The sequence below is a fragment of the Helicoverpa armigera genome, chromosome 9, assembly GCF_030705265.1.
Source record: "Helicoverpa armigera isolate CAAS_96S chromosome 9, ASM3070526v1, whole genome shotgun sequence".
NCBI classification, from domain to species: Eukaryota; Metazoa; Arthropoda; class Insecta; order Lepidoptera; family Noctuidae; genus Helicoverpa; species Helicoverpa armigera.
The window spans coordinates 7,293,407-7,305,457 of record NC_087128.1 but is presented as its reverse complement, the minus strand read 5'-3'; the positions used below and the strand labels follow the sequence as shown (position 1 = coordinate 7,305,457).

At 34.4% G+C, this 12,051-nt stretch overlaps 1 protein-coding gene across 1 annotated transcript in view; it reads right to left on the bottom strand.

Annotated features, from left to right (window-relative positions):
* Window positions 1-6,881: 6,881 nt before the first annotated feature.
* Window positions 6,882-12,051, bottom strand: part of LOC110369979 (G-protein coupled receptor dmsr-1) — a 28,166-nt gene continuing 22,996 nt past the window's right edge. The window contains exon 4 of the mRNA XM_021325657.3: window positions 6,882-8,191. Within this exon, the coding sequence (XP_021181332.1) occupies window positions 8,034-8,191 (158 nt within the window). The 3' untranslated portion in view covers window positions 6,882-8,033. The remainder of the gene's footprint in view (window positions 8,192-12,051) is intronic.

The following is a 12,051-nucleotide window of genomic DNA, read 5'->3' as shown; positions in this document are numbered from 1 at the left end:
TGATGATTTTAATTCCTGTAGTATCTATGCAAAAATTACTTATTTTGATAAATTATTTTTTACTGAGAAATAGCGAGAGAAGGACATGCGACTTGTTGAAGATCGTCGAGGATAATTTCCGGATTAATCCGCACCCAGTTTAATCTCGGAGACTGCGGAAAAGAAAAAAATCTAATTGCTAGGAATTGTATCAGCTACCAGACGCTATTGTGTGACATAACTGACTGAAATATAGCAGCAATTTAATAACATTTGCACAGAAAAAGATGAAATGATTCAGAGTCAGTCATACAATTTTTAATCTCCGAATTTATGAACGTTGCAGTAAAGAAATATACATATAATTATGTTGATATTTTTTTCTTATAGCTTAAAGTTTATCTAACTGCTTTTGCATACATGAACATATTTAGTATTCATAAGTTTTGCTAATACGTATTTGTAAACATTGGTTGTGAACCCAAAATAAATATGGCGCACGCACACATGAAACTGAAATCTAATCAAACTAAAGTTTTTGTTAAGACGAATCTTTTCTTTGTAACAGAAGTCGATCAAAATAATTATACCTACAACTGTAATGAAACTCACAAACCTCCCTTTTAATGTAGTCGGGTAACATCACGGTCGATATCCCGTCGATACAACGAATCATGATTCCATGCATATGTAATGTCCCAGTTGCATGGGTATATACCGTGTATTTTAACGTAATACTTACCTAAATCCATCCAGTATTTTACCAAATCCACAAATCGATGTACGGCACATTCAACGTAATTGATGCTTTTATTAAAAGAAACGTTTTCACTTCAGAAGCGACGCCCACACATCTTATTTCGTTCCCAAGTTTATCGGGAGCCATTATAAACATTATCGGCAGAGAGCTGAACTCATCGCGTAGATTCGTGAAGTTTCCACTTCATTTTTTGCTTATCGATACCGAAATAGTAAATGTCCATAATTTCGCACAGAATGTTGTTTCTTGTGTGGAGATAAAAAATTTGGTTGTTTCTTCATCAATTCTCGCCACTTTGGCCCCACAAAGCGTCCTTAGTAGTACCTATGTAGCTGCCTCTGTTCAGATAATGATGAACAAAAAGTTCGAACGGCGACCGTTAAAACAAACAGTATTAGTCAGGTAAATATTATCTTTCCCTCAATAAAACTGATGTGCTGATGTTTAATTCAGGATTTCACCGAACTTTTTAAGACATTGTTTTCGTTGTGACTCGTCTACGCTCCAATGGGAAATGTTATTCTAAATTCTGGAATCTACTGAAACAAATGTTTATGTTCACATGACCGTTACTACCTCTATAGGAATATTAATGCAAATTCAATGGCTATTGGAACGACTGAGTCGTTATACAAGCTGTTGATTTGCATCCGTGCCATAGTCAAGGATGTAATTATACTAATGATTCTCAACCCAAATCAACAAAAAATGGGTACGAAAAATTTTTTTTTTTTCGGAAATTCGTCAACGCCACCTACCCGTTTTCAAACTCGGCGCGTGCGTTACTGGCCTCAAAACTGTGCTGCGCCCTCACACAAACGCAAACACAAAGCATACGCAACGATCACTCATGAATTTCATTTATAAAATTGGATTATTTCTGAAATACTATGACATTACAATGACATAAAAAGCAGCGCATATTAACTATTTCCCGTTAACTGTAATTCCAATCGATTATTTACGTATTTTATGTCCTCCTCCTGAAGTATGGCACAAATGCAAATCAACACCTTGTATAGGAATTGGCAATAACTGCTCAAGGTAATATCGAGCTCGTATTCGCATATAGGTAATTATTTTGTAAATAATACTGAAGATGAAGGAATAATAATTTTAAACTCTCTACAAGATATAATCCAAAAATGCAATATTTGCCTATTAAACGTCGTGGTGGCCTAGTGGGTAAAGGACCAACCTCTCAAGTACGAGGGCGCGGGTTCGATCCCAGGTCAGGCAAGTACCAATGCAACTTTTCTAAGTTTGTATGTACTTTCTAAGTATATCTTAGACACCATTGGCTGTGTTTCGGATGGCGCGTTAAACTGTAGGTCCCGGCTGTCATTGAACATCCTTGGCAGTCGTTACGGGTAGTCAGAAGCCAGTAAGTCTGACACCAGTCTAACCAAGGGGTATCGGGTTGCCCAGGCAACTGGGTTGAGGAGGTCAGATAGGCAGTCGCTTCTTGTAAAGCACTGGTACTCAGCTGAATCCGGTTAGACTGGAAGCCGACCCCAACATGATTGGGAAAAGGCTCGGAGGATGATGATGATGATGTCTATAAATGTTACAAAATTCCTTAACCCCCTTGAAAGGTGTTGTTTATCTTGACTGCGTGATTTATTTATACGAAACAAAATGGATGCTTACAAAATGGGGCTTTTCACAAACCGACATACACGTTCCAGTTTCTAAGGATTTGTGTTCCGACAGTAATAAATCTAAAAGTGAGCATTTAGTGAGGAGAACATTTTTAAAATGAGATATAATATTTTGAGTAAAACTAAAATAATGTAACTCACGAGTAAATAAAGTCACCAAAATTGATTTAAAACAACTATATTTTTTCATTAGCTATGAAGTTAGTCCAACTGCAAACAGTTTATCAAATATTTCAATTAAAAAACACACTGTTATGAGACCCGGGGAAACAATAAATAAATGAAACTATGCGAAGCCAGGAGATAGAAAAGTTGATTATGATGTATCACTGTTTTTCGAAACGCGAAATATTTTGTTGGTTACCCGCGAGAATTACACAAAATCTGACGATAGTTTTATATGCAAGTATGCACCTTATCGCCTGATGTCAAAGTCGTAAATGCATTCACTATTCAACTGAGTCACTTTTCATAACAAGTTTTTCACATATTCTGAGTAAAAAATCGTGAAAACCGAAGTAGGATTTAAATAGGTGTGTTATAAAAAATATAGTAATTGTTAAGGTAAGTATGAAACTTCGTAATAAAAGGCGAAATTAATAAAAATATTGATCATCTTTATTTACAACATCATTTGTTACACGAACATATTAACAGCTACAGTACACAATTCACAGTCATTTACACATAATTGGTTGGTACTTGGTTTCTACAATACATTTCAATTCGAGGGTCGATTTACAATGATTTACATCGTAGAATATGGCGTCGACCCTCAATATACTTACATTACGTTACGCGTCGTACCCTTACTCTGTGTAAGTACTGTGAGAGGAAATCCCAGAGGACTATCAAACCATTCAATAATAGAATCTAATAAAGTGATTCTAACCTTTTGAAATGGTTTACAGTTTACAAATACATATAGGTTTGTAGAGTTAAAATTTTAATACAATCTTGTAAAATCATTTTCTTTAATCATTTAATGTACTTGATACGTTATTATTTGGTGATATTCTACAGCATGTGCATATAATATTTATTGGTACAATTGAATACGAAGATATAATTATTTACAGACAATGTGTACACATGAGTTGAAACAGAATATTCATGATATATTCATTCAAGTATTTCGTCTAACCTTCGTGATAACGTGACATATGCGAGCCGTCCGCTTTACAACCTTAAATATGTATCATATGAAACGGAATGACAAGTACAAATGCAGGGCTGCTGGCAGGGACCCTGAATATATGAACGTCATTAAGTATTTAAACCAAAATAAACAAAAATTGTAAGTAGGTAGCAACGTTTAGGAAAGTACTTTGAAATAACTTAATTGTTTCGTTAATTATGCTCACAGCTGTTACTGTTTTCGGATGAGATCTGTTACCAACAAAGGTTGTCATTCCCATTTCGTAATAAAGTACCTATCTACTACTATACTGTACTATTACTGTCTTAAGAGACAGTATTTTTGTTTGTTTACAGGCAGAATTTGGTTTATATTTAATGGAAAATGTTGTATATTTCGTTGCTATGTACCAATTTAGATACTCATAGAACGTCATTTAAATATAAATCTAAAAAAAATCACGCCTCGATTCAAAATATTTATGACATGAATATTGACAAGTTAAGAAATCCAATTTTCTAAAAGTAATCTTCTTACGTTCTCCATCGCGATAGATACACAGAAAGCATTGATTTTGTATTACAGATTCTCAATTTTCCACCGTGCGGTTATATATCCATATACTCAAATATATTGGTACATTAAATGCGGTTGGCAAACTGTCGAAATTTGGGACGGATGCCCTGGGGGACAACAGTTAAAACTTATCGACATTCACACAAAACGGTTTTCGTCATTTTCACGTTCATGGGAGTACCTAACACATTTGATACAGTCATGTTAAAGACATACATACATAAAACATGGCTACTTAACACTTACATATTTAACAATGATAACAACTGAAAAATCTATAAATTAAACTTAATATTTACAAAGTTTGGTAGAAAAATCTTATTGACACATTTCTTTCTACTTTCTAATTAATTTCACTAATACGTCTCTTTCACAAATATAGATTATGTACAAACACTTTTTGGGATTGACTAAGAAATAGTGTACCTAAGTTCTAAGTGTAAGGTTATATTACAACAGCAGTTAAAGAAATAAACTTCACAATACAATAAGTAGGTACATAGGTATTTAGCTCTTTTTCTTTTATAGTTGCTCTTTTACCTAAGTTGGTTGGGTGAGCGTTTTCGTAAATCGCTTACGTAAATACATCCAGTCTACTATAATTTTCATTCGCAGTTATCACTGTGTTCGAAAAATTTCGTCGTCGCACAAGTTCATAAAAAAGCCAATGTACATGACTGCACTTAATTATTCAAGTTAGTATTATTTTCAGTAATAAATAAGTTCTGCGTTAGCGCGTAACTTATAGAAGAATAAGAATAGACATAAAAGTTGTCTGAAAGAAAGCCCGGAACTTTATACTTGAAGCTAAAATTAATGAAACTCCAGGAGAGTTCTGAACACCAGTCCTTTATCTTAGTTTGATCCACATTTAGTTCAGGTAACAACATTTTATGAATGCTAATTTAAAAACTGTTCTTCCATATTTCCATGTACTAAGGGAAAATACGGGATGATGTATTATTTTTTTTTTACAATGTTCTCAATAAAAATTGTGGTCTATCGCCGCAAAAAAACAGGTCATTTTTCTAGTCAATTGGGTCAACCCTTTATGTCGTACTCGATTAGATCTACTTCGAACAATGTATCGGCTAAAGTACCTTTTTGGGGTCTTCCAGTGAACTCAAACAGTAAGCCGAGCCCTTATTAATTCGTTGTGGAATCCTACCAAGAGGACGAAGGTCGAATATACCCAGCCCTCGGCTATATACATTGAAAGCCTGTCTTTGAAAAAAGTTCTTACAGTGGCTTAGATACAATATGGTAGGGCTTTACTCATTTCACAAGAACAATGTCGGTAACAATGTTATTGCTATAGAAACAAAATGTATTGCCGAGGTTTCCGGGCATTCTACATAATTTGCACGGCATAGATACGTTAACAACGAGTATGAGCATTACTCAAGTTTGTGGAGAACAATATTACTCGCAGAAATAAAAGTTCACATTGTTTTGCTGCCTCTCCCGGCGCTTCGACTCGTAACTAAATATTTCCACGAAAATGTTGTTCAGAACAAAAATACGCTGCATTTTCCTGCTTTGACTTGAGTCAGAAGAATGCTGACATGGTTTGTGTTATTTAGTCATTACTTTTAAATCCAATTTATGTTTTGTTAGCTTAATAACATAAGAATTCTGAGGTAATATGATATTAATCGCGGAAACTTTAGGGCTCTATTTCATTACAGTTTTCGAGGGGCGGGAGACGTGACCAGAAAACATGGCACGCTCTGTAATTACGTTTGCTATAGGTAATTTATTTAGCTTTACTTAGACATTTATTTATACGAGTATGATTGACGTATTAGTATTAAATTACTATCGCGTTCCTTATTTGTTTTATTTTTATATCGTACTTAATTTCTGTGTATGAATTCCGACCAAAATTATTATTCCTCTAACAAAATTTTGGTTTATTTTAAGATGATATGATAAGTAGTGATAGTAGGTAAATATAGTTTTATGGAATGCTCAAGCTTTCTTCAATAAAAATACGGAACCCTTATTCATGGCATAGTATACCTAACGGTGGCAGTATTATTTTTAACTTTCAAACTCGGCTTTTATGTTTGTACAAACTTTGGCCCAAGATTGATTGCTTGCACACATTCTTACATTTCTTGTTAAATTGTTACAATAATAGACTTTTGTTCAAAGGACTTATTTCGGTACTACTTGATAATAATTGGCGTTTACTTATATAAAATCAAATGAAATGAACTTCACGACCTTATTTAAAAAAAGAGTAAATAAAATAGTGATTTTATTACACTGAAACTAAAAACAACAAATCCCAACAATGTAACCTCACTCTAGTTCTATCCGGATCTAATAAAAAAGTTAAAGCTCGTCCATTCTAGTTAGTCCCGTAATTCAATTCCTATTCCCCAGTAAAAGTGCTTACTAAACATTGTTTATAATACCCTATTCTATTTTAGAAACCCTTTTTTCTGTCCGCCCAATGTGTTCTGATAAGTACCACCAAGTTCATTCTTGTACTTTTCAACCCCGAAGCAAAAATATGTCTGTGGTATACTACCTCTTAAACGGATGCTTTTGCCAGTGATGGTTCTTAGACTTTAGTGCTTCATCAAAACTGGGTCGCCCATTTTAAAGTTTTTATTTACTTTTTATAGATCAGTTAGGATCTCAATACCAAAATTGCTCACATGTCTTGTGAGTTCGTTCCGAAAAAAACAACACAAAAACGTCAATAAAGTGATATTACAATGTGACAGTACAGGCCATTTAACTATTATTCACATTTTAAATGTAAGTTTTTTTCCATGGATTTTTAAAGATAAACTGAATAGTCACAATAAGCCACAAGCGAAAACCTTTTCTCGCAACAATAAGGAGATTAATGGAATGAAGCAACGCTTATTCAGCCATATGTTAAAGCCAGTTCCAATGTCCTTTGAATTTGGCCCACTTTAATATTTCATACAACATGTACTGTAACTAGGTAGAAACTAATTAATAAAGGTTCCATTCTGTAGCCTTGTGCGTTTAACATAGTAGGTATAATTTGCAACGAAAGTGGATCACTAGTTTCAAAACCGGTGCTAAGAAGACAGGATACTAACAATTAACAACAATTCCAGCAACACAATATACCTCAACTTTTGTTCCAAGAAATTCTACACTTAAATGACTAGAAAGTTAAATCTCAAAAACGCTGCTCAAAACACCAGTCCCTGGGTCAGATTGACAAGTAATTACATAATTATATGCAAAGGTTTGTAAATCGAGTAGCGGGCTCGTTAAAACAGTCTCTAGGCAGGGAGCGTTCCTTCAGCGTCAGCACTGTGGAGATACACTTAATCCATTAACTCTAAGCTCTCCAACTTTGCAGTTTCTGAGAGACACGACTACCTAATTTCTGTTGAACTTTGAAATCGATTCTCCAACAATAAATGTGTTTACAGTTAGATTTAGCCCAGAACAAACTGGAATAAAACAATAAACAACTGTCTAGATACTTTCCAAACAAAGTAACAACAAAAACCCTGTAAACAAAACGTTCAACAAATAGCTAATTTAACATTACAGTACTTAGCCTGTACACTATACATTTACACTGCTAATAGATTTTAGATAGAACTTACAGATTATAAAATGTACAGAGAATACTTAAATAAAACTACCTACTTTTAAGTACTAAACAATTTGGTTCGTAGCTTAATCCCTCGCCACTAATTACTACAACATGTTGAAGAGTAAGCACCGCTTTAACTTTAACTTACAAAATTAAAAAAGTTAATTTCATTGTTTGGTGAAACTGCACTTAATTCACTTTTAATAAAGTTCAAACGCATTGTGTGCTGTTGGTTGTTGAAATTCGTGAAGACATGTAGGGACATGGTACCTTGTGGTTGATTCACAGGTTCGCGACCGAGGTGGTCGCGGTGTGGGAGCGCTACGCCTTCAGCGCGGTGACCGGCTCGGCTGGCGTGCCCAGAGGCAGCACCTTGCGCGCCAGCCGCGTGAACGTGGAACGAAACTGACGGCTCATGCTGCAGTACAGCACGAAGTTCACCGCGGACCCCACCAATGCCATCAAATCCATCACCTCACCTGCCAATAGAAATGCAACCTTGAGCTCTGTGAAATACAGTCGTTATTTCCAATAAGGATGGCGAGGAACTCTCTTGTGGTTAAACCCATATAAACTAGGACACTTTCCATTCAATAAAATACCCAAAATAAGATGTCAATTTCTAGTATAAAATATTACGTCCCACAGGCTTTGTGATAGTTTTTCAAAATACTGGGATCGAGCAGATACAGTTTTGCAATTAAAAATAATACGTTAGTAAATAGTGTGACCATACAGATGTTTTCTATTATTAAATACAATGAAGGTCCATTGAACTAGATCCTATTGATTTCCTAAGACAATTGTACACAATGAGGGGCGAATATCTCGTGATATTCTAGGTAACAGCAATTTATCAAACCAATGCCATTGACGTTATATTGACACGCCCTAACTATCCGGGTCGACATTCATAGTAAAGCTAAAGGCAGTATTGGGTGATAGATTATATAACTTTAGTATAACACTTCAAATTAGAACTTAAGACTGTATAAATAGAAAAGCCCATAGAAAATTTTGCAGTATCTGTCAGTTTAAACATTTCGATTCCTGTGGTATCTACCTAGGTACCCCAGGTAGGTGTGTATACCCTTTATTGAAATCTACTAATTAGATAAGTTCCAGGTAGACTTGTGCAAAGTTCAGAATGAATACTTAACTACTTTCCAGTTTACTTAATAAAGAAGAACTTAGAACAATAATATTGTTTAATATCTTTAGTTTGTTTTCCTGCTTACAAATCTGTGTTGCAATAACAAACTGCTTTTTGAATTTATTTATTACAATTAAGCTGAAAAGTGTCCATTTTGACGCATGCGTCTTCATCTTCTATTTTCTTATGCCTTACTTGGCAAGCGTCTCGACAAGTGCCAAGTGTCAATCATCGTGACATACCCAGCTAATTAATCTCTGCATCAATATTCACTTGAACCTATGAAGCAGCTATATTCTATCTAAGTATATTCTCCCTAATTTCATAAGCAAATCAATCTAAATCTTAATGTAATTTAGATCGTCCCTCGGTACTTGGTAAACTGCTTACGTCGCTGCCTTGTATGGATTGATTAATGTTACATTATGTGATGCGTAATAAAAACGTAATTTTCTTTCACCATAGGGACTATGACGGTGCTTGTATGGAAACCACCTGCATAAGCAAATATAAAAAGATTAAGCGAAACATGTTTTTATTTTTGCATTTCACATAAAGTAACAGTATGCTACAGTTTCAATAATATGGGATTGCAATCAAATATTCAAATATCGTGAGGTCGTAAATGATAAGTTTGTAGTTTTTAACCGTAATAGTCCTGAAATAAATTCTTTATTTGATATTTTGCGAAGATACACCTTTTTCATTTCAGTTGGTGCTATTAGATATCATTTTATTAGAAAAGTATTTACAACTGTGAGAACATCAAAATAAAATTGCGTTGGAATAAAACCACCCAGAAACACAATTTCAGGACACTGTGGAATAAAGAAGAAGTCAAATCGTATATCTGAAGTCAGCTGCCGATTTCCCCAAAGCAAAATGAATAAAAGTATGTAGCTGCTAACATTGGCAACTAGAATTCGTTTCAGAGAATTGCGAATCCACTTTGATTGTGAAAACCAGTCTGAATATTGAAATCTTCAATAAATTAAACTGTTCTTCGAGTAATTTCGAAACGTCTAACAAACTTAAAGACAGTGGAATGTTTAAATTTAGAATGAATAGACGTCATAAAATTTCTTATTTACAAACATTACTTAGAAAGATTTCAGATTAACCAAATAATGTCCAACCTCTGCACAAGGAATGAAAGGACAGTGGTGGAACTGACTTATAACATTAATAATGTATTGCAATATAGCGGCAAAGGATTTCACGTAGGTACAATCTTATTTGAAGCACAGAATTCATAAAAGCAGTCTAAAAGTAATAAAATATAAGTGAAATATAACGTCACTTCTAGTTAGGAACGAGCCTGTATCATAGGCAAGATCGTGAGTCACGCGACTCTCGTTATACGAGCACATTATTTTTAAAACGACCAATCTCGGAGATTGCATCAGACTGTACCACGTGGATTCTTGACAAATGTGTCTACAGTAACACCAAAAGGCTGACAGGATTTCTTAGTATGTTACTAACAGACATACACTCAGACCGTGTCAGACTACATTATTTACAATTACTAATGTAGTGTTCTCTTGGTAACTGTATTACGAAAATTCTTGTGGCAAGGCTACTTCGAGGTCGACTAGCTCATAATGTTATTCTTCTTTACTTTATTAAATTGCAGGGAGGCAACTATTCGTGAGTTTATATGTTGTTATGTCAGGAATAACGATAAAAAGTATTGTTATTGTGTTTCTAACTATAGCTAATAAAATACTGTCCTTGACTCTCTCCATAGCTAAAAGGATAGTACTTTCTGAAGTTTTCCAACTTGTAACATTCTTAAGTACCTACTTAGGTACTAGAGGCTTTTTTATATGCAAAGTTAGCGAGCAACTCAGTGAAAAATAGATGTACATCATACTTACTAAAATTTTATAAAGATTAGTAAATATTTTCCCTAAATCTAATTATATTTTCGTTTAATTACTGCTTAGCTGCGCCTCTAATTAACGATGCCTATTTCGTCTCACTTAATGGGTGTAATTAAGGTTCGATGATTAAGACATCTACGTACGTATCTGCACCTAATTACAATGCTACGAAGCAACTGCCATAATTGTCCTTTAATCGCATATGTGGATCATAATAATTAACGAAGTTGAACGGAGCGAGAATGGCAGACCTGACGATGTGAAAGAATTGCCTACTTGCGTCCCTACTTCTCGTATATGTTATTATAAACCACTTAAGATAACTCTTCACAGTGTGAGTAAACAGATGTGAGCACATTCGAAAAACTCTGATTTATGACGAACAAGTTCTCCAAAGCGAAAATTTCAGTAGGTAACCTCATTTCTTATTTATTACCTACATTGATAAAGTAAAAGCCTCGAAAACATTTACTGGTATGTTCTTTGCACATAAATATTAGCAGACTAAGGTAAAATAAATATAAAATTATGTGACGAAAGCCTCCAGTCAGTTAAATTCCGGCTAATGATGGTACTTAATTAATTATGTGGGGAATCACGGGAAGCATTAACACCACTTTAATTTATTAGCCACGCATACACTTAATTAATTAAGTGTAATGTTTGGAAATATAAATTTTTGCTTCTAAGAAATTAAAACACAAGATATACCTACTTATCTAACGTATGAAATTGTTTTACTCATTCCCTTTGCAACCTTCTAACCCCAATGTGATAAAGTATCACTAAAAGAAACCCACTCCACTCATCCTGTAAGCTGAGAATAACCACCCAACTGTAGGATTTTATATCGACAATAAACTCAACAGAAATTGACTTTTAGCACTAGTTAGCAAACCAGATAAACTATTCGCACTAAAATTGCTATTTATTGTCAATTAAGTTATTATTCGAATCAATGAATCGAGAAAGTTAATTGACTTTTCGGGTCAAGCGGATTAATATTCGTAACGATTTCAAATCGGGATGTTTCGTAAATGTAGATAACCCTTTAACGATTGGTTAGTTAAGTTAATCGCTGACCCATTATATTGGGATGTTCGACTTTAATTTTTAACAGCAATACGTTGCTATGAAGTAAGTATTAAAAGTTTTGTCGTCAGGCTTTTCCTCTTTGCGGTCAACCCTCGTGTAAGTTGTCAGATACTTATCGATTTTGAGTTATTTATGGTGCTGACTTGTCAACAAATCACTGATGAGCACCCTCTGTATTTTCTCTGTATTTCCTCGATAAAGTCCT